Raw genomic sequence first — 24,651 nt, 5'->3', positions numbered from 1 at the left:
GGTGGCAGAATATAATCCAGGGCAATTTCTGAATTTTTCCCTTTGTCTGGATCTCTCGACAAAAGTTAGACATGCAAATTATTTCTATGCAAACTATTTTTCAATAAAGGCCAATCAGTAAAGAAAGGAAGAGAAAAACCTACTGTTGGTGTGATTCTCCACCCACTTGTTGATGTGACTGGCTACAGCCTCATTTTGACTGAAATCTACATGCTCAATTTCAGCTTGGAAATACTTTTTCATCATCTGTAAGAACTGGTCGTTGACATGGAATCCATTTTGCACAAAGAGGGAGTTGGCCATTTTCATCACATACTGGTTCTCCTCAGTGGTTATCATGTCAGAGAGATTCCTCAAGAAGGAAAATTCTTCACCTGAAAGTGGTCAAAGGAGAGACTTCTTAAAGTGAATTAAAGTCAGTGCAAAAAGGTAGACTAGAAATAACCTAACTCATTATTACATCGATTCAGATACTGTAGTTCTAATTATGTTTCTACAAAGATAGCAACACTGGATAAAATCCTGATAGAACTTAGCTTATCTAGCATCATAATTGTGACAGGGTTTTACTTTTATAGGCACTTTCTTACTTAAAACTTTGCTTTTTCAAAATGCATAGAACAGTAACCCGAGGTTATCAGCATCTTAGAAGTCAGAACTGGCAGAGGTCTTGGAGGTCTGGTAGGCATAGGATTATTGATTTAGAATTGAAAAGGTTCTCAGAAGTCATGTAGTTCAATCTCTTCTTTTTATGTTTGAAGAAATTAAGACCCAGAAACTAAATTACTTGGCTAAGATGTGTGCCTGAGCTAGGAAAGAGCAGACATGGGTTTTAAACTCAGGTCTTCTGGCTCCTAATCCTAAACTCCTTCTGAAGAAAAAGGTGTAGTTAGATGTCAAAGAAATAAGTGTATCCACAAAAATTGAAATAAAATGAATCCTAGGTCTCAAAATTAAGTTTTGATTAGATTACCTCCAGAAGTCCCTTTCATCAGCTCTAAATCTATGCCAGACTTTCTTAGCTATATTAGCACAGGAACAGGTCTAGGTTGATGGAAGAGCTTTGCAGTAGAAAAGAGCAAGGGAACTGGTGAGAAAGGTGATGGTGTGGGTAGATTAGGACATGGGTTGGGAACTCAGGTCATAACTAGGTCTAGACATGAGAGAGGGAGTGGAGAGTTGAGAAGTGGTAAGAACATCCTTCTCACCTTTCCCCTATACTACTTATTCTTCCATTTTAGAATGGACAACAAAAAGACAAAGGTAGAAGAAAAGACAGATCTTCAATATAGAAGTGAAAAGGAGGAGATTATTTCCACATTAACTTCCTTATTTTATAAATGAGAAAATGGGAAACAAGAAAATTCCAAACTTAATCTTCTTATCCAATGGAAACTAATTCTCAAACATGAGGATTATCTTGATTAGTTAGAAATTTTAGCTAAATATATTCATTTTACTTTTAAACCTTTCCCTTTTAACTAGATGTCTCCAGAAACTCTACTTTAAAATGCTATACTCATATACTCTAAAGAAGCTAAAAGAGCTAATTCAACTATTTTTTTTAAACAGAGAAATTGAGGGTTTTGAGGAAGTTAAGTGATCTATTCAAGATCAAATGGCCACTTTGTAAGGATTTTTTATCCTAATAACTAGATAGGGAAAATGGAAAACATTAAGAATCTCTTTAATTTTATTCAAGTTGATTCCAAGACTGAATTCACATTTTTTTTCCTGACCAAGTAGAGAACATTAGTCCCCCCCTCACTGATCTCTTTGTTCTAGGACTACAAGACTTAAAATTAAACAGGATCCTTCTTTTTATACCACTTTCTATCACCTTATTAATAAAGCCATTTGAAATGGTCAACAGCTTGTTTCAACACTTTAGAAATTTCTTAGGTGATTTTTTTTAAACAAATGATATTTAGCACCAATATAACACTTTAAAATTGCTTTGCATCTATTTACATACATTTAAATAATTGCATTCTGCTTCCTATTGTCAGAACTGGTGTGCATGCTTTATTTTCTAAAGTTTCTTTTCCAGATCCATTTGAATTCATCATATTTGTCATCTTAATTTCTTTAAATACTACAATTTCATCAGATGCTATAATGAAATTAAGTTTACCACATTTTATTTATTTACCATGTTATTTTATCATATTTTATTCAGTCATATATTCATATTGATTGACATTTAATTTGCTTTTACAAAAACACATCATTCTCCTAAGAAAACCTCAGAATAGAGTGATTTTTTTTGATAACATGCATTATTATGGGGCAGAATCCCAGACTGAAAGGATATGATTATTATTTTTTACTTCTATGGCATAACACCTTACTATATTCTCTTGATCTTGCAAAAAAAAATCCCGATAAGTATATTTGTTAGTCTTATTAAAATTAAATATTTTTATTGAATTCAAATACTTTTACAGTAGCTCTAGGTTTCTCATGTACATTAGGATGAGACTTAGTACTATAATAGAAAAAGTGCTATCATTGTCAAAGGACCTGGATTTCAATTCTTGTCTCTTTCCCTTTTTTTCTGTGAATTTAGGCAGTCATTTAACATTTTGAAGGTCTTAATTCCTCCTCTGTTCAATGAAAGGATTGAACCAAATAATGTTTATGCTCTCAATTAAAAAGTTCTGTGATAAATTTAGAGACATAACCAATCAGAATAACCTAGAAACTGATCATGGAGTAAACTTTTGAGATTTTTATGACTTAATTATACTATAGAAAGATAATATTCAGAAAACAGGAGTAACTTAGAGACAAAATATTCGCAGACCAATGGGAAAGGAAGAAAAAGCCTATTTTTTCAGATTTAAAAAATGAAGTTCCATTAAGTGACTTGATTTAGAGTGACTGAATCAGAGGAAAAGTAAAGAAAGGACGCCTTTATATAACTTTTATCTACAATATCAATGAGCTTCATTCATCCACCCATTTCCATTCATTCACACACATATCACTACAATCACTGCTGCTGCTGCTGCTGCAGATATTACTACTATTATTGATGCTGCTGCTACTATCAGTACAACTATTGCTTCTGGGGCTACTGTTGAGCTACTATCACAACTGCTACTGCTATTACTACTGCTGCTTCTACTATTACTTCTGCTGCCATTGCTACAACTGCTACTGTTTGCCACCATTAATATTAGCACTGTTGCTGCTTCTACTGATGCTTCTGCAGCTACTGTTAGGCTACTACCACAAGTGCTCCTATTATTACTACTGCTCTTGCTACTACTGCTGCTGCTACTATTACCACTGCTCTAAAACTGTTACTTCTGATGTTGCTATTACTACTGCTGCTACTGTTACCACTGCTGTTGCTACTGTTACAATTGCTGCTCTACTGTTCTACTACTGTTATTACTGCTGCTCTACTACTGTTACCACTACTGCTGCTACTGCTCTACTACTATTACTTTGTTCCTTCTAATGCTCTACTACTGTTATTACACTTCTCTACTGCTCTACTACTGTTATTACTGCAGCTGCTACTGTTACTACTGCTGCTCTACTGCTCTACTACTGTTATTACTGCTGCTGCCACTGTTACTACTGCTGCTCTACTGCTCTACTACTGTTATTACTGCTGCTGCCACTGTTACTACTGCTGCTCTACTGCTCTGCTACTGTTACCACTGCTGTTGCTACTGTTACAATTGCTGCTCTACTGTTCTACTACTGTTATTACTGCTGCTGCCACTGTTACTACTGCTGCTCTACTGCTCTACTACTGTTATTACTGCCGCTGCTACTGTTACTACTGCTGCTCTACTGCTCTACTACTGTTACTACTGCTGCTCTACTACTATTGCTACTGCTACTATAACAATTGTTGATCAGCCTGGCCCTACTATTAGGAAAAAAGGATAAAAATATAAAATCTGATTTAATATAAAGAGCACTTCTTAGTAGTTAGAATTATTTAAAAATAGGATGTATAGTTCCTTCCCATTGGAGTCTTCAGAAAATGAATGCTACAAAAGGGAATCCTGTTCAGATACAGATTGAGTAGACAGACTATGAATTCTTTGTAGCTCTGTAGATGATTTGATCCTAATGGTTTGATCTGAAAGTAAAATGCAAAGACATGGGGAATAAACATCACTGAACATGCTTACCATCTTTCAAACCTTCATATCCCATGGAATGACGTATTTCTTTCAGGGTGGACCCATGGGCTCCCAGTTCCACCATTCCCATTGCAATAGCAATACTCAAAGGAGAGAAGAGAATATTCTCATCTTCTCCAGTGGCCCGTAGATGATTATACACATTCACAGACAATTCTGCAATGGTTTCATCAGGAAAATTGGTGCTAAGAGCTGTACTTGGCAGAACAAGCAAAGCCAGGAATCCAAAGAAAGTCATGTTTCCAAGGTTTCAGTCTGAAAAACAAAGTACAAGAATATTAATCATATAAAATTAGACTCAAATAAATGGAGTGAGGATAAGAATAGAGAGAGTGTGAAAGAGATGAGTAGATAATTTACTAATCACCATACTGATTATAAAAGAAAGAAGAGGCAATGTAAACTAACAATTAAGAAGTTGAACAAACTTTATGAGAAAAACAATTCTTATGTAGAGGGAGAGTCAATTCTTCCCTCACGAGGACAGACTGAACTCTTTTCATATCTAATCACTAAGGCTAAGCAGCAAGCCAACAAAACTAGGGGAACATTCCCAGGCTGAGTTTAAATCTACTCTCCTCACTGTTGCTTGCTTGGTGTTGGTTTGTGATTACAGAGGACTATCTAACTTAGGGTTAGAAGATTTTTCATAATCCTATGTCTACAAAACTTCTATCAGGACCTTTGCCAAAAACAAATTACTAATCAAACATGGAAACTGCACATTGATGTAAAGGCTAGACCCAAGACCCAGGAGAAACAAGCTTCTGAGTAACTCTCCTTCCTGTAACATATATTGGCCCAAATGTCCATTGTCATTCACTAGCCTCAGTCCAACACAGAGAGGCAGAGTCTCTTTATAATTATTCCCTTTAAAATTGGCCTCTAGACAATTGGTCTCCAGAATTCTCATAAAGAATGACTTCAAAATGCACCACTTATTTGACATAAGGAAGATCAACCATTGCTAACATAAAAACCTTTTTTTATAAGAGGAAGATGCTGGATACTTTTTGAAAACCAAGCCAGTCATGGCTGGGATCAGTGAAGGGAATTACAAGCATAATGACTTCTTTACAAATCTTTTGGGATTCCAGGTTCCCAGCTTCTTAAACTATGGGTCAGGACCTCACATGGAATCAAGCAACTGAATGTGAGGCTCACGAAATTATGATTTACTACAAGTAAATGTTTGCTCTCTCTATCTCTTTTATATACCTATATACCCAGGGTTGAAAGAGAAAATGTTTAAGTCACAGGCTCCACTCTGAGTTCCAACTCCAGATCTCATTTGAGCTTCATAACAATCCTAAAGTAGCCACTGAAAGATTTCTATTTTATAGATGAAAAAAACTGAGCATCCAGGAGACTTACTTGTTCCTGATCACCTAGATGGAGCAAAAGGCTAAAATAAGCTTAATTTGGATCAGAAGCAAGATCTGAGGCTCCAAAACATGGCTGCTTTTAGGGAAATATACATACTAAAATATCATGCTCAGAGATACTGTGTCTACCTTGAATAAACCTGGGAGCCTACTTGATGGCCTTAACAGGGAAGAAGATGGCTTTTTCCAAACCTCAGTCCTAATCTAATGTCATTTGGGCCTCAGGTTTTCGAAAAGCGCGCGCCGTGTGTGTGTGTGTGTGTGTGTGTGTGTGTGTGTGTGTGTTTAATTATAACCAGCTTCCTTCAATGTAATGGGTTTGATACACAGCTCTTAACCTCTTGCCATGGGCATACTCCAAAGCAGTTTGTAAAGCAGTCTTTAAAAGGTCACTTAGCAGGGAACATCTATATTCACCGTGGCTCAGCAGGGCACATGCACACTTAATATAGGGGCTGTATATTTCCAGTGAGTTCCATCGAGTGGAAACGCAGGGATTCTTTTATTCCCCAACACAAGGGTCAGGGGAGGTCCTCTCTATTTGTTCTTTTATATTCAGGGTTTCTCAGCTGCCAAAGGCTTAAGCCAAAACACAAATAAAAATAGGCACAATCAAGACCAAACAAATCTCAGCTTTCTGCTTGAGAATTTCCAAGTTTTGCTTGGCTTCTACTATTTTCAACCTATGATCTAAATCAGGTAATATTGGAATATGCCATATGACTACCCATCAAAAGTTAGCAGAGAGGTGCCAGTGAGAGTGAGCTAGTGCCATTGCAAGAACAGGCACGATACTTAGCCATATTATGCAGGAGATGAAGCAAAAAGGGATGCTGTAAGGGAGAGAGAAGGTAGGAAAAGAAGGCGCACGTGTCATGGGATGAGAGTGAAGGATGAGCAATGTTCATACTCCTTTGGCAGCCTTCAACACCTAGAGATCTAGAAAAAGGCACCACACAAGGTGGGTGGGCATCTTGTGAAGGAAAGACACAGAGAATAGCTGCCCATAACACACAAGCTTGGATGGATTACAAAACACACAGTTGAGACCACAGATCCACTGAAAAAGTTCTCATTTAGGAAAGGAAGAGCTGGACCTGTGATTTTGTCAATTTAGGGAATGACCAGCCAGCATGGAAACTTCCTCCATGGTTGTAGATCTTACATCATAGACTTAAGAGTTAGGAACAATCTGAGAGTTAAACTAATCTAATCTTCATATCAGAGGTTAAGTGACCTACCTAATTGTCATTTGAGCAGTATATACCAAGCCAGGACTGAACCTCCAAACAAACACCCTTTCCCCTGTACTTACACCTACCCCAACCCTCACACTCCCTTTTCCCTCTCCTTTTCTCTCTAAACTCTAGTGACTCTCTAACGTCTTCAAGAGAAAATAAAAATAAAAAATAAAATGCCATTTGGTATTCAAAATCCCTCAACTTAGCTTAGTCCCCAGATCCCTTTTCATTCCAAGGTCTATTAAATACTCTTTTTTAAAATAATGATACTAGTACTGTTCCAGAAACAATGTTCCATCATTCATCGCCAAGTATTTTCTCTGACTGTCCCCAGACCTGGAATTTTCTTAACCACATCTTTACCTCAAAAATCAACTGAAAACTTTCTCCGAAAGGAAGCTTTTCTCAAGCCCTCATAATTTTCCTCTGTTAATTATTTCTTATTTATCCTGTACATAACTTGCTGATACATAATGGTTTACTGTTGTCTCCTCCATTAAATTGTGAGGTCCTTAAGAACAGAGATGGTTATTTTTGTTGTTTGTTTTTTTTTTTTCCTTACTTTGTATCCTCAGTGCTTGGTATATAGTAGGAGCTTAATGTTTAAAGACTAGAACGTGGGTCCTTCTGATTCCAAGACCAGCCCTCTATACATCCAATGATCATGGATGATTTGATCAACAAACATCCTTTCTGTCTCTGTTCTGTCTTCTCTCTCCCTCCCCTTTCCCCACAACTATGCATTCACACACAACTCCAATAGTGAGTTAGGAAGAAATATATTTGATTACTTAAAAGAAACTGACTTCTTAAGTGCTAGAAAAAAACCTGCAGAGCAGGAAAACTGAAAATCTAATGGGAAAGCCTATTTGAAGGAACCATTTCTTGAATTAGGTATTTTTTTAATATGCTTTTTGCATACAGACTAAATGCCTTCTTGTCAGTATGTTGTACAGGGAATCATGTTTGGGCTCCGAGTGGGTGGGTTGAACTAGTTAGCTTCTGGGGTCCTTTCAACCTCTTTAAAACTTGTGAAAATTGGGAACTGAGAAGAATGGGAAAGAGCATATTCTAGAAAAGGAAACCACATGAACAAAGAAAGGAACAAAGAAGAGGCTAGAATCATAAATTCAGAGTTGGGAAGGATTTTTAGAAGCCATCAAAAGCACTCTCCCATTTTGAAGAAGTGAAACCTGGTCTGGGAAGAGTTCAATGACCTGTCCAAGATCACTCAGATAGCACAGAACAGAGCTGGCACTTGATCTTTTTTTTTTTTCTTTTTCTTTTCTCTCTCTTTTGATTCCATTGTAAAGCATCTGTGCTACTCTCAAATTCCCAATAGTCCTGCTTTTTAGGACAATCAGCCAGTATCAGTCTGTTTGTTTTCTTGTGCATTTAGATAAATAGAGAGTTAAAAATCGGTCATGGGCCAACTATCAGAATCATTGACTTAAAGCCTCATTTCCTCTATTTAATATTACCTAGTTGAGGTTTGGGAGAAATTAAGCATTTCCTATCAGAACTGCCAGCTCTTCCTATGTAGAATTCAGTTCTAACAGATTACGGTATATGGTCATAAAGTACAATACAATGTGTTAACTAGAGCCTGCAGCTTGGGAGACAAGAGACCTGAGTTCAAATCTTGTCTTTAATAGTAATTAGATGCTTCACCATGAGCAAAGTCCTTAACTTTGCTGTACCTCAATTTTTTTTTTCATCTGTAAAAAAGGGGAAAGTGACATACATACAGCATGTATTTAAAACAAGTCTAAAACTTGTTGGAATCAGTGGCTTGGAAAGGGTCTATGTCGTGGAAAGGAGGGCTCATAAAACACTTACAAAATCCGTAGTGATCCTTTTAAGGATTGGCCCATAGCAACTTCAGCTTTTAGTGGCAAGAAAGTAGTGCCCTCTCCTTTCTATTCAAATCCTTGCCTTCTTATTAGCACAAGCTCTCCTCCATGCCCAAGACGACTGAGCTTCCTCCTCACCTCGGACCCTTAGAATCTCGATTTGGTAATTAATGCTCCTAGTAATATGTCTCTAGGTGGATTCCATAGGACTCCCTCGAGGTGCGCTCACATTCTCGCCAAACGCCCTATTTGCTACTCCACACGCTGCTGCCTCCAGAACACCCCTGCCTTGGCACAAATTGTTTCCAATGCCCCAGATGTACTCTATCCTCTCACTTCAATTTCTTAGAGTCCCTTGAAACTTTCCAGACTCAGCTCAATATTGGCTTTTACATGAAGCCTCTCTTCATCTCCCCATTTGTCATGATACACCCCCAGCTAAATTAATTTATGAGACAGACAGACAGAAACATGCATAGAAACAAACATGCAAACACACAAAAAGCACACACACACACACACACACAGAATGAGAAAAAGAGAGACAGAGTTAGAGAGATATAGACACAGAGAGATACAAAGATACAGACACAGAGAGACAAACACGCACAGAGAAAGAGACAGAGACAGACAGAGACAGACAGAAAGACAGAGGCAGAAACAGATAAACACACATATACACAAAAAGCACAGAGAATGAGAAAAAGAATAAGAGAATAGCTAAATAGATGATAGACAGGGAAAGAGAGTTGATAGAAAGAGACAGAGCTATGTGCCTTAACATGTCGGAATATGTATGTCTCCCCAGATGAATGGAATATCCCTGAGGGCAGGGAATCTGCCATTTTTGTATATGTATCCCTAAATCCCAGCCTAGTGCCTCTGTTACATAAGAGGGGTTCAATTATGTGCCTTCTGACATGCTGAATTGAATCTAGATGTGGAGATGCCAAGTGGAGATGCCAAGTGTGAAGCTCTCTCTTCTAAATGGAATTAGATTGCCTGGGGTTATGGTACTAGCTCCTCTCCCACGTTCCCTCCTTTTGATGAAGTATTATATCAAGAAGCAAGGCAGGGGATGACAGACTTTTCCTATTGCTGATGCTGGCTCGACACGAGCCTTCCACGCGTGATGCATTACTGGCTAAGAACACTTCTGCGGGCCAGCACAAAAGGTGAGGCCCTTGATTCTGTCCCACGGACATGACTCCATAAAATGGCAGGCAGGGTCCCTCATCAGTCACAGATAATCAGCACATGTGAAAATGAGTCACCCGGCTTTCCCAGAGGCAGAAAGGAGCTCAGGCTGGCCATTCATTCTGTAGCTTCATTAATTTTGAATCACCAAAATGAGATGCCTTCACATAAACAGAGTACATTAATCAGCATTTCAGGCTGGGGAAGAGGCATAGATGGGAAGGAGGAACCCCTGTGATTCCTCCCTTTCTAGTGGGGAGGAAAGGGATAGGATGGTTCACAAACCAACACAAGCACTACTGAATGGCACAAATAAGATATCAAGGTCAATCAATCAATAAGTATGTATTAAGTGTCTACCATGTGCCAGGAGACAAAGTCATCCCTACTCTCTGGGATTTCATCCTATCAGGAAGATAACATGTAATTAAAAAGGTAGATGTATAATAAATAGAAGTAGAATAAACACAAAATAAAATCAAATTAATTCGATACCAGGTACTTCTATCTTATCTTAAGGTGCTTCAAAGACTGGACTGCTGTTTCTCACAAACTATTTAATGGTATACAGTAGAAAGGAAGCTAGCCTGAAACCTGGGTTTGAATCTGTCTCTAAAAGACACTGGTTGGATGATCCTGAAGGAGTAATTTAATTCTCAGTGCTCTGGGCAACTCTCTAAAGACAATAGGGACAGAGAAGGTGCCTATCTGCATTGGAAAAGAGAGCATCCTCAGCTTGCTTACAGAAATCACAGATCCAATCCTTATCCTGACTTAATGTGACTTTTAACATGGTGATGCTCATAGGACAATTATTGTTCTCACACATTTCATGATATACTAAATATTTATGAGGTACCTACTGTATTCTAGGCCTCTCAGGAGGCACTAGGGCAGAAAGAAACAAAAAATTGTCCCTATTCTACCTATTGGTAGAATCTTCTACCTACTGGTGAATAAACTGAGGCTCTAATGGTGTTTAAAATGCTTTAAGCAAGGACACATTGCTAGCAAGTGCTAAGAGCTGGGATTAGAAACCTGGATTGATACTGTTTCCCCTTTTACTAAACTGCCTCTTTTCAATGAGGAAGGAGTACAGTTCAAGGGATAGAATAATGAGACTGCAGTTAGGAAGACCAGCATTTACTGGGCCTATTTCCCAAAAAGATCATCAGAAAGGGAAAAGGACCCACATGTGCAAAAATGTTTGTGGCAGCCCTTTTTGTACTGGCAAGAAACTGGAAACTGATGGGATGCCCATCAGTTAGAGAATGGTTGAAAGAGTTATGGCATGAATGCTATGGAATATTATTTTTCTGTAAGAAACAATCAGCAGGATGATTTCAGAGAGATCTGAAGAGATGTACATGAACTGATGCTAAGTGAAGTGAGCAGAACCAAGAGAAGATTGTACACAGCAACAGCAAGATTATACGATGATCAATTCTTACAGACATGGCTCTTTTTAACAGTGAATTGATTCAGGCCACTTCCAATGGTCTTGTGAAGGAGAGAACCATCTGCACCCAGAAAGAGGGCTATGGGAACTGAGTGTGGATCACAACATAGCATTCTCACTCTTTCTGTTGTTGTTTGCTTGCATTTTGTTTTCTTTCTATTTTTTTTCCTTTTTTTGATCTGATTTTTCTTGTGCAACATGATAATTATGGAAATGTGTACAGAGGAACTGCACATGATTAACATATATTGGATCACTTGTCTAGGGAAAGGGCAAGGAAGAAGGGAAGGAGAAAAATTTTGGAGCACAAGATTTTGCAGAGGGGAAGTGTTGAAAACTAACTATGCAAGTATTTTGAAAATAAAAAGCTTTATTAAAAATCCCATCTACAACAGAACAGAGTTAGAGAGGAAGGGAGAGAGACAGAGAAAGAAAAAGAAAGAGACAAAGAGACAGAGAGAGAAGAAAAAGATAAGGGAGAGAGAGGGAAGAGAGGAGAGTGACAGAGAGAGAGAGAGAAAAAGAGATGAGAGAGAGAGACAGAGAGATAAAGACAGAGATAGAGAAAGATGAAAAAGAGAGGAGAGACTCATCCTCTTTAGTTCAAATCCAGCCTCCAACACTTACTAACTGTGTGACTCTGGGCAAGTCACTAAACCCCATTTGCCTCAGTTTCCTCATCTGTAAAATGAGCTAGAAAAGGAAGCAGCAAACCATTCTAGTATCTGTGCCAAGAAAACCTCAAATAGGATCACGAAGAGTCAAATATGACTAAACTAACTCAACAAGAACAAAATTCATATATGTGTGTGCATATGCACATATTTACATGTGTGAATATATACATATATTTAAAAATGTACAAATACTTTATACAGTGATTTAAATGCTATCACTATTATAATTTTTATTAACAACATACCTCAAATAGATTTAGACATTAAATCTTCTCTCTCAATCTCAGCAGTTCTTTTTTTTTATTTTTTATTCTTTTTTATATCTCAAACACTTTTGGCAGTCTGGTAAAGCTTATGGGCCCCTTCTCAGAATGCATAAGACAAAATGCACAGAATTTAAAAGGCAACTAATTCTATTGAAATATCCTTTCATTTTTTTTAAAGGTTTATAGACCTTACGTTAAGAAGCTCTGATTTGGATAGAATACATCACTATACTAAAAAGAGTAGGCTTTTAAAAAATAATATATGTAGACAATTAAATTTATTCTCTATATTTTCAAAGAGGAATGGCCTATTCTCAAGTCCATTGCAGCTGCTTTTCCAAAAATTCAATTATTTCCAATAGAGAAGATGAGAAAACAGGAAAGGAGGCAATCCCAGATCCAATTAGCAGCACAGAAGGGATTATTGTTCCTAGAGAATCAGGAAAGAGACCAAACCTAGGTTTTTAGTGGTACATGGACATCCCCTTTGAGGAAATTCTTTCTTCTGATGCTGGTCAGCATCTTCTCTGCAGCTCAGAACCTCAGACAGTTGCCTACAACACAGGGCTTCAGTGCTAGTTCAGTAGTGTTAACCTCAAGTACACTAAAAACACTAGAAAAAACACAATCCAACATCGGGCTTACAAAACTCCCAGACAGTGTCTGAAACACAGTTTCTGATTTTATGTGTTGATGTGCTAAAAGAAAGAAAGAAATATATCAGATGTGGTTTGATTGTTTTCTGTATGCTTTATTGTACTTGAGGTTAACACCATTGGCCTAGCACCGATGCCCAGAAGTACATAGCCAGAATGTGGCAGAAGCCGGATTGAAATCTAGGTGTTCATGGTTTGGAGGTCGACTCATTCTGTTATACAACACAGCCTCTTTGTTGTTCATACCTGAGGAAAATACCAAGCTGAAGACCCAGGAGTGACCCTGCAAGCACCATCAGGACTTGTGTCTACCACTGGTTCATAGCTATTTGTAATTACACAGCAGGACGTCCTCACTCTCCCTTAGCCTACTTTCGCTCCTCAAGATGTGAATCCTTGAAAAGAAGGCTGTTCAGGAGGCAAATGCAGAATCCTTGGAGTCTCCAAAGGTCACGGAGGAAGAAGTAGAGGGGCTTACAATGTCCACACCATCCTCCACTCAATCTGCCAAATTGACTCTCTAAAGCTCAGATGTGACTGTTCACCTTCTTATTCAATAAACTCCACTGGCTCTCTCGTAACCTCTGGGATCAAACTATTTCATCTGACCTTCTTGCATGTTCCATGTATGTTCTCCGGCCACTGTTGCTCTTAGACTTAAGATAATTGGAAGGCATGGCTTCTAGGACATGGAGATAGTGCAGTGGATAGAAAGCAGGGCCTAGAGTCAGGAAGACAAGTTCAAATTCAACCTCAGTCTCTTACTAGCCATGTGCAAGGCACTTTATCCTTTTTACCTCAGTTTCCTCATCTGTCCAATGAATTGGAGAAGGAAATGGCAAACCACTCCAGTATCTTTGCTAAGAAAATCCTAATTGAAGTCACGACTCAACAACAACAATAACAGATGGTTTTCTAGAGCAGTATTCTCCAAAGTTTTTTTTTTTTTGAAAATGTAACCCTATGAGTTAAAAAAAAAAAATCATCAGATGACTACGCTAAGTATATTTACTTATTTATAAACACTTATATGACATACATATTTAATTATATGTATCGTGTACATATGTAATTATATGCGACATAATTATATACTATTACATCTTAATAATTGTGAACATTATAAAATTTATATAAAAATAGAACTGTATAAGAATGAAATAAAACCAGCCAGTCAATTAAGAAAGACTTATTAGGTACCAACTATGTGCCAGGACAAGTGCTGAGGATATAAAGAAATGCAAACGCCAGTTCCTGCCTTCAAAGAAATTACAATCAAATGGCAAATTACAATCAAATAGCAGGAGACAATGTATATGAAGCTGTAAAGTGGGGTAAGAAAGGGAAACCCCTCTTAATTCTAATGCCTTCCTTCTCTTATTTATTTTCTATTTATTCTGCATTGAATTTGCTTTGTAGATATGTGTTTGCATTCTATGTCCCCCATTAGATTGTGAGCTCTCTGAGGAAGAACACTGTATTTTGCCATTTTTTGTATCCTTAGCACATTCTAAGTTCTGTTTATTGATTAATTGAAAGGAGAGAGAGTACTAACTAAGAAACCCGATGAAGAACTTTTTGATGAGAAATTAGATGGTTTCCCTAAAGTCAACTTTAAATAAAAGATCTCGTAGAAACTTGCAAATGTTTACTTTCAACCTTCATCAGTCAGAGGGAAGCAGAATCCTAAGAGGCATGGATGCTAGGGAAGTATGATATCAAGGTTCATGAAAGGAAACAAAAATAATATTAGGGAAGCACTGAAGGGATGGTAAACCGTATTTGTGGAAAGTAGTTCAGGATTGACTATGGAGGAAGACTGATATAGGGCACTTCTACCCTCTGACTGATTGACCATAAGTCCTACCCACTTGAAAGAACATTGCTTTAAAGCAGGCAATCATCACCAAAGTCAAAGAGGCCCAGTGTCATTGTGGACCCTAGAGAACAACATTCAGGAAGCCTCAGGGCCAGCATCTTTCTGTTGCATTTGTCCATACAGCTGGAAATTTGCCAGAGATTTTACAAAATTTCTAAAGCAATCAGGGCATGTATCCTAGCTCCAATTCCTTGGGAAATAGGATGTTTATGGCCTAGGGCCAGATACTGATTTTTACTGATCCTTGGTAAAGGAAGTTGCATGGGGAGGGGAGAAGAGGGAGGACTGGAAGAAAAGATCCCAAGTTAGATATTCCTTTGTTTTCCTGACTGGGGAGTTGGAATAGAGACTGATTGAAAATATTAGTTTGGGACTTGAGTCTATTTTTCTTTTGTCTCTAACCCTAACCCTCACTTTCCCCAAAAGCTTATTTAGTTTTACCAGTTCTTTTATGTTTATCACTGTAAGACTTATCCACTTCTGAAAGAGGAACATAAATCTCTTACAATTACTGTGCTGCTATATGTGTCTGCTATTCAATTAACTTTTCAAATTTAGGCACTATCCAATTTGTTGCATAAACATTTAATAATATCACTTCATTGTCTATGATACATGGAAATATAACAAACTCCAGATATAACTCCTTTGTTGTAACACTTTATGGTTGATTTTTCTAAAAAGCATCACTTAAATTCCTGATTTTTCTGTGAGGAAGAATGGAAAATTTGTTCCGGTGCCTCATTTTCATCATTTTTGTTTACTTTTGAAATACAATTCTTGCATGCAGCAAAGTGTTAGGTTGTTTCCTTATCCATTTTTCCATTCTCTTTTAGTTTGAGCACATTATAGAAGCATTACTATCAAATGAGATGAGTGATTTATGAGGCTAGAAGGGAATGATCTCCATATCGATTTGGCAGAGGGCTTCTAGGAAAATATTTCAAAAATATGTCCTAAACTCTGTGTCATTAAATATTTTTATTGATGACCTCACTGAAGACATATTATAGATGACATTCTTAACTTTGAATTACCTAGAAATTTGAAGGCATATATACATTGGGTTAAATCTAATAAAAATGGAGGAATGGGGGCGAGGAATAAACATTTATAAAGCACGTACTAAGAGCCAGGCTTTGTGCTAAGCACTTTATAAATATTATTTCATTTAATTCTCACAACCACCTTGTGAGGAAGGTGCTATTATTATTCCTATTTTACAGTTAAGGCAACTGAGGCAAACAAGGTTAAATGACTTGCCCAGCTAATAAGTGTCTGAGGTAACATTTGAACTTTCATCTTCCTAAATCCTCACATAGCTCTCTACCTAGTGGAGTACCAGGATGCCTCTAATAAGAGAAAATGCAATGGGAATAACTGCCAACCTCTACATTTGGATTCAAAAATAAAATAAAACATACAAACAAGTACAAGAGTGGAGAGGTATGGCTGACAACAATTCCTATAGAAAACTAGCTGGGTTTACAAGGAATTTAAGCACAATATAAGTCAATAGCATTATATAGAAACTTTTAAAAAAGGGATGGTTCTCAGGTTGCAGTGAGAGTCCTAATATCTAAAACAAAGGGTGGGAGGGTTCCAGGGCACTTGTACTCCTCCCTAGTCAATTACACCAACTAGATGAACCATGTCTAGAAGAAGAGGTCTAAAATGATGAAGGGCCTTAGTGAAAGACCTGGGACTCTAGTTTGGACAGAAAACTTGGATATAAAGAGGCATGAGGTCTGTCCCTATGTATTCGTACAGTTGTCTTGTGGAAGAGAGATTCCATTTGTTTTCTTGGCCCCAGTGCTCAGAGGTAGATGAAAGTCAAAGAAAGGCACATTTAAGCTCATTGCTGGCAGAAGCAAAAACAAAAAGAAAACCTTTCCTACCAGGAGGATCTATTCAAAAGGAATGGGTTGCCTCAGGAGGTAATGGATTTTTCCATCACAAGAGACCTTCAAGTGAAAGATGGATTGGTTGGAGATATTGTAGAGGGAAGTCTAAAACAGGCTGAATTAGAAGAAATGTCAAGTCCCTTCCCATTCCCAAATGCCAGAGTTCATCAGAAAGGAAGTAGCCCCTTGATTTCTTTATTTTCCAAATCACAGTTTAGTCTTCTCTAGGTGAACGATTGAGTGAAGCAGCCAGCCGCTATTCTTGTTCACTTTATCCCTCGCCCCCAAAAGATGACAGCTAAGATCCAGAGTTTCCCCCCGTATGTTAATAGAATAAAACTGAGTCAATAGACTTCAATATAATCCTAGCTTTAAAACATTCCTCTCAGAAAATAAATATTTCAGCTTCTCCTTTAAATTCATTTTTGACAAATGGATTCATTTTACCTTGGCAGCACAGCATTCATCAGATGGTAGGAGACTCACTACCCTGGGGCAATGATCTGGCCTGTGGACATTATCTTTTAATTAATATAGAGGTCTGAGCTTTCTCTTTTTTGGTTGCTGTGAATTCAGTCACAAAAAATCATTTTACTTTCTCCCACTTGTATTTTCTACTTTTCTCCTTCCCAAAATAGTATTTATGGTGATTTTCAATGGGATACAAGGTGAGTGTACACGTATGTTTGTGTGTGTGTGTGTGCTAATTAGTCACCCAATTTGAGGTGTGAGTGCACTTTCAAATGGCAAACTGCTAACTTACTTGTCCATGAACAAATAGTTATTATCAGGGACCAAATTTGAATTCAAGTCTTCCTGAGTCTAAGTCACACATCCTATATGTTATTCCATGCTGCCTCTCGCCTGGGTATAGAGGGTCCTAGGAAAATCAATGGCCCTGTTAATCCATTCCCCTGTAGCCAGTTTGTTTCTCCAGACTTAGATAGGTTAGAACTTGGACAATAAACCCTCGGTTCATCCCCATCTGTACTTGTAACCTTTCCAGCTTGGCAGTATCTGGCAAAGTTTGTGCTCTCTTGGTATAGGCTTTGAGAATCCAAGGTCACCATCATTCTACTTTTTAGGAAACTTTCAGTAAAGGATTAATACCAAACTTCTGTGAGCTATAATTTCGATGACTCTTTAAGGCAAAGAACTATAAGCATATTATCTTACTTGATCCTTACAACAACCCCCCTCAAGTAGCAATCATAAGCAAAGAGCTATCATAAGCTCCAGAAAAACCGAGACTGTAAAATGGCTTTGAGGGTCAGTTAGTCCAAGCCCCTCACTTTATACATGAGGAACCTAATGTCTCAATCCCTCTTTTAGGGACTTTCAATTAATGAATAGCAGAACCAGAGTTTCAATCAAGTTCCTCTGACTTCTAAGCTCAAGCCTTTTCTCCAGGATTATGATGTCTTACAACTTTCACACAAGTTTACAACATACTTAACATGAATTCTCTCATTTGTTTTCCATAAGAACTCCATGAAGTAGATAACTAAAAAGATCATCACCAGAGCAGCTTTCTTCCTCTGGAGAAATCTCCATCCTGAAGTTCTATTGGAAGCTCCCTGGGTAGACAGCTTTGTCAGGTGCTACTGCAGTCTGGATTTCATTTCCCACTTTGGCCCTCTTACTTGATTTTCCAGCTCCTCTATTTTAATTTTGGAAAGTAAGCTCCTTGAGGGTAGGCACTGCTTCTTTATGCTTTCTTGCCCTTAGCATATTATCTGACACAGAGTATGCACTTCATAAATGTTCTGTCTCTTTATCCACCCATCCATCCCTCCACTCATCCATCCATCTACCTATCCATCTATCCATCCACCCATCCATCCATCCAAATAGCTATCTATTATCTATTTTTTATAGTTGAAGAATTGACGGCAAAGAGGTAATTCACTTACTCATGGCTGATCTGACAGTGCTAGAGCTAAGAATTGAACCTGAATCTCTCCTGACTCCACTTGCTGTACTCTTTTGGATTATACCATTGTGTTTAATAATTTCAATTTCCATTTATCATTTAATTAAAAAGAATTATTCAAATTATTAAACAAATTTAATATACATTTCCATGAGGCAACATAGTTATTAGAAGGTAGAAGATAATGGAATATTCATCCCTTCTCTGATACTCAATATTTCTCTAGCCCCTGGAGTACTTTAGTCTTATAATCCAGCAGTACTCCCAGCAGTACCAGATTATCACAAAACTATCCTAACACCTGAAAGAATAGACGAGTATCCTAGGAGTGTCAGCTTTAGGCATGAGAATGGTCTTGGAATTTAAAGTGGAGGGTACACATGTCCAGAATTTCCCTTGGGATTCTGCTTCTCATTAAAGGGAATATCTAAGTGTGTCTTGTTTTCCTAGAGCCCAAATCTTGGTTTTGGAGATGCTGTGGGCTCCTCTGGAGCCTACAGGAGATTTCCTCCCACCTCACCTGACCAAAAGCATACCCCAGGTTTCCGTTAGGGGTATCTTGAGTTTTTATTAAAAATCCTATATAAATTCATAAACAGTTTCTTTAGATTCCAGGGCATAGGAAGTGTCTAAAGCTCCAGAAATATATCACTGTGATGAGAAAGTCCCAGGTGGCCAGGCATCCCAAGGATAAGCTTTCAAACCTTTGCAAGAGGAGAGAAAATAAAGGATATGTACAGCATTTTTAAAAAAGGATTTTCTCCTTTCATAGTAAGTCTTTGCTAACCTTTTCTAGGTAACTGATTTTTTTTTAAAAGACTCATTCAGGAGATCAGAAGACTCCTTTCTGACTTCAAAGATGTCAGGGCTGGATTTGGGCTAGAGAAACGGAACTAGTGCTGGTTCGATGAGAAGAGCTGGAGAGAGCTGATACCTTCTGGTATCACCAGTGGGGCTTTTCTAGCAAATTTTAATGAACAATTCACTCAGAGCTAGGGAAAGGGGTTTTCACATATGCCAGTAGAGGACTGCTTTTGGATTACAATCAGACGAACAGAATGGTGACTCCAGAAGATCAGAATCGAATGGGCTGCCAGATTCAGTGCAAAATTCATCCCTCAAAGCTCACCTAATCAGAATGATTGTTTAAAGATTTAGGACAAACATTTTTTAAGATGTTACCTCTCATATACCATTCCCTTCTTCCTCTTCCTCCCAGGAATAATAAAACTGTCTTCCCAACTCTCCCAATAATTTGGGACTTTCCTATGTGTCTGGTGTGCCTGGCTTGAATTCTAAGCATTCTGGTTTACTTTGTAAACCAACTTTTCTGAGCCTTGGTTTCCAAAACTGTAAAATGAGGGGGTTGATATCAGATGACCTCTAAGGTCTCTTAAACTCTAAATCAATTACAACAACTTATATAAATCACAAGAGTGTTAACCCTTCTTTTGATACAGCAAGTATTGATCAAATGCTTTCAATGTTCTAGGCCCTATGTCTAGAGAACACAGAGAAAACAAAGGGTTCCTAGAAGAAGACACTGAGATTGTGAGGTTGGATAAATTAATCTGAAGGCTACATGGCTTGCTCCTAGCAAAGACCTCAGAACTAAATCCAGGTCATTGGTCTTCCCACTGTCTAGTATTCTTAATGTGGCTTTCCTTTCTTTCCTGACAAAGCAACTATAAGTGTTGGGCTTTGAATCAAAAAGTTCAATTCCAGTCCCTGAAGCTTACTAGGTATACAACACTGGGCATTTGATCTCAATTCTTTAAATTTTTTCTTTAACCAACAGTAGATTTATTCATGGGAAGGGGTTATAGACAAAATGAAAGAATACATCAGACACCAGGAATGATAAATATGAAATAGATTTGGAAAGCATATAATTAAACTAAGGAAAATGACAACTTCCCCCAGGGGAACTCACAGTTAACCAGGAGAAAGGACATATTCCATGAGATGGGAGAAAATCATTGTCTGGCAGATTAGACTAACCAGACTTAACTAGAATAAGGAGAATGGCGCGGTTAGAAGGAAGGCACTGTGAGGGAGGGAAAGAGAATACTTCATAGGGGGTTTAATCCTGAAGGGAACTTAGCCAGGCCTCTCAGTTTTATCAGACTCTCTGTGACCACTTTTTGGGAGATTTGCTGGAAAAGATACTGAAGTGATTTGCCATTTCCTTCTCCAGCTCATTTTACAGATAGGAAACTTAGGCAAATAAGGCTAAATGACTTGCTCAGAATCACAAAATTAGTACATGTTGGAGGCTGGATTTGAACTCAAAAAACTGTCGTTCTATGGCATCACCTAGATACCCTAATCTCTCTAATAGTCTTCAACACTGTGCCATTATAAGGCATGGATTAGACATAGACTTTGAATTAGGAACAGTTCCAAATCCCACCTCAGACATTTATTAGCCTTAAGATTCTGGGTAAGCCACTTAGCATTTGCCAGCCTTAATTTGCTTATCTGTAAAATGGGGACAATAACAGCACCTGCTTCCCAGGGTAGTTGGAAGGACCAAATAAGATGTCTGTAAAGCTTAGTAATAAATGATTAAAAGCACTTTATAAAGGTGCAATTGTTATCATTATTATGTGCCATGGTTATTATTATTAACTAATAATAGGATGCACTTTGTATCAAGAAAGAAAGTACTGGTCAATCATCATTATGTGAGGTCAACGGGTAAAAACAAGTGGGTACCAAAACACAGGCTGAGCGTGTTGCCTCCCCTCCTCTGGAGTGTTCACACTAGCCTGTGAGGTGCAGTCACAGCTTGGGGAAGTGCATAGGAGGACCTGCTCAGGGCCTGGGCTGACTGTTCACATTGTGAGGTGAGGTGAAAAGAAAGAAGGCAGATCGGAATCAGAGAGGAAACCTATCCTGGGGAAGAGGGGGAACAGAAGCAATTTTCTGCACATAAAGCACAGTGGGTGTTCCATAAATGTCAGTTATTATAAGCACCAAATTATTATGGTTCTTCATTAATCTTTTTATTTGATCGCTCGTTAACATTTCCAATAAGATGCTTCTTCTTAATCTACCTTCAGGCCTCGATGCTGATCAGAGTCAAATCAGAGGGGAAACTAAGTCAAAGAGAATGCCAGAGACCTCGGCATTCATCTCAGTCCAGCTTACATCATCCTAAGTCGATAAGAATCTATCCTATTTGCTGAGACCTCCAGAGAAGAAAATTCAATTACTTCCCTCTGTAACCTGTTCTAATGGTTAATAATCTTCCCATCGTTCAGAGGTGCTCTTCTCTAACTCTCCCAAACTTTCAAATGGCAGCATGAAGACGTTTTCTCAGCATCACCTGAGTGTAATAGAAAGGCTGCTTTAAGATTCTTACTGTCTATTCTATTGAGGATAATGCTCTTTTTAACATCAGAAGGGAAGGAAAAGGAACAAAATAAATATTTATAATGTATCCAGTATGTGCCAGGCACTTTACAAATACGAACTCATGTGATTCTCAAATAACTCTGGGAGATGAGTGCTATAATTATCCCCATTTTATAGTTATGGAAACAGAGACAACCGGAGGTTTAGTTCCTTTGCTAAGGTCACATTGCTAGGAAGTAGGTATGGCTAGATTTGAATTCAGGGTCTTCTTGATCCCAGACCCAGCACTCTAAACACCGCATCACCTGGCTGTCGCTCGCTCAATATGGGCACATGGGTTAGTTGTTCACAATCTTGTATATATTCACCATGCTTCTCCTAGCCAGATCTATTTGACTGATCTTTTTCCTTCTCCAACTTTTGATCTCTTGACTGGAAAGCAACTCCATCAAGTAGTTAGGTCCCAAGTAAAATGATATTTCTGCACTATCTCATCCCAGAGTTGGAGCCCTACAGTATGGCAGATAGAATGCTGGCTTAATAGTCAGAGAATCTGAGCTAAAATCCATCTCTGACCCTATCCTTCACAAAGCTTGGATTAGTCCCATTTTGTCTCCTTGGGCCCCGGTTTTCTCATCTATGATATGAGAGGATTAGATGACCCATCAAAATCAGTTATTAAATGCCTACTATATGCCAGACACTATGCTAGGAATACAAAACCTGAAACAATCCCTATTCTCAAGTTGCTTAGTAATGAGCCTCTGAAATACTTCCCACTTCTGTAGACATTCCGTTTAACCTGCTTACTCTTTAAAGAGTTTTTGGTCTTGTATCCCTATTTGGTTCTTTGTATCCCTAGCATGTGGCACAGGGCCTGGCCCAGAATAGGCACTTAATAAATGCTTCTTAACTTGTCATGATCTGTCTCATTTTACAGATCAGGAGCCAAGTTAAGTAGACTTGCAGAAAATTAACACAGATAGTATATATGGAAAAAGCAGAATTTGAACCCAAGTCCTCTGATTTCAAATGTTCTTTATGTCACATCATGATATTTCTTGATTGTGATAAAATAACACATTTTCTCTCTTCTTGTAATTCTAACAAATTTTCAAAAAGAGAGAGTGATGGGTAAGAAAAAAAGTAATAGCTTTTTATCAAATTTTTCTGATAAGTGCTTAATATACAAGCTATATATTCAACTAAGAGAAATGTATAAGATTAAAAGTCATTTCCAAATTGATAATTAGTCAAAATATCAACAGATCTTAAGGGAAAAAAATGCAAAATATTAACAATCATATAAAAGAATACTGCAAATCACTAATAATCAGAGAAATGCAAATCAAATTAACCAAGAGGTTTCATCTTATATCCAGCAAACTGATAACAATACCAAAAAATGAGAAAAAGTTAATGTTGGAGAGGCTGTGTATGCTAATGTATTGTTGGAGGACCTGAGCAGTTAGTACAGCTATTTGGAAAAGTAGCTTGGAATTAAGCAAATAAAGGGACTAATATGTCCATTTTTGTTGACCTAGAGGTCTCATATATGCTCCAAGGAGCTCATTGGCAAATTTTTTAAGTGAGCCTCCATATAACTGAAATATTTTGTAGCGGTACTTATTTTTTGAAATACCAAAAAACTATAAACATTCATACTCATCAACTGGGGAGAAGTAAACACACTGTGGTATATGAATGTAAAAAAATATCATGGTACTCTAAGAAATGACTAATATGATGAACACTGGGAAGCATCAAATGATTTACATAAACTAATGCAATATCAAAGAGTTAAGAAAACTATAAAGTAAACTGTGGAAACAACTATAAAACAACCAAAAAGTAATGTTGGTAAATTTTAAAGAACAAGCTTGACTCAAAGAGGACCCTTACCTTAAACCCTCAACGTTGTAGTGGTGTGAAACATTGCATAGTCCTTTTTTTTTTTTTTAATGTATTGATTGATAGAGAGCCATCTGTATACAAAAAGAGCACTGTGGGGACTCAATGTCCCCCCCCCCCCCCACATAATATTTTTCATCTTTTTTGTTGTACTTTGCTTGCTCTTTTTTTTTCCTTTCTTCCTCAATTTTCCCTTTTTGAATTTATTTTTCTTGTGAATAAATGTGGAAATATGTAGAGAAGAAATGAACATGTTTACTTCCCATCTAGGGGAAGAGGGGAGAAAAATCTGGAACACAAGACTGCAAGGTAAATGTTGAAAATCATCTTTGCATGTATTATAAAAATTAAAGCTATTATTTAAAAAATGTATTGGTTGACTTTGCTGGAATTTTCTATCTTTGTTATAAAAATTCTGTTAATAAAAGTTAGCTAGAGAAGGAGAGAAGGAAATCTATAGAATGTAAAATGAAAATACAACAATTAAACTGATTTGATTAGTAATAGATCTTTAAAAATCTAATTTTTTAAATTACAAGTAGCTCTGAATATATTTTGGAAAGTTTTTTGTTTTTGTTTCTTCTAAATTCCTCCTACTCCCAATCCCAGACATGAGTCAGTGCTTACAGATGTGACCAATCACACAAAAAGCAGACGATGGATATCTTGCTTATTAGAATGAAAGTGTTTTGTTTTGTTTTGTTTTTCCCTCCTGGCCAATCAGTTCTCCAGAGGACAAATGAACGAAGGACACTCTATGC

At 37.6% G+C, this 24,651-nt stretch overlaps 1 protein-coding gene across 2 annotated transcripts in view; it reads right to left on the bottom strand.

Annotated features, from left to right (window-relative positions):
* The window catches only part of SERPINI1 (serpin family I member 1), a 99,616-nt gene that overhangs the window by 31,383 nt on the left and 43,582 nt on the right, over nt 1-24,651 (bottom strand). For both annotated transcript variants that reach the window (XM_051983128.1, XM_051983127.1), the window contains 2 exons: nt 4,158-4,424; nt 144-374 (listed from right to left, as the gene is read on the bottom strand). In XM_051983128.1, the coding sequence (XP_051839088.1) occupies nt 144-374; nt 4,158-4,407 (481 nt within the window). In that variant the 5' untranslated portion in view covers nt 4,408-4,424. The remainder of the gene's footprint in view (nt 1-143; nt 375-4,157; nt 4,425-24,651) is intronic.

This window comes from Antechinus flavipes, chromosome 3, assembly GCF_016432865.1.
Source record: "Antechinus flavipes isolate AdamAnt ecotype Samford, QLD, Australia chromosome 3, AdamAnt_v2, whole genome shotgun sequence".
NCBI lineage: Eukaryota > Metazoa > Chordata > Mammalia > Dasyuromorphia > Dasyuridae > Antechinus > Antechinus flavipes.
This window is presented reverse-complemented; position numbering and strand designations above follow the sequence as displayed.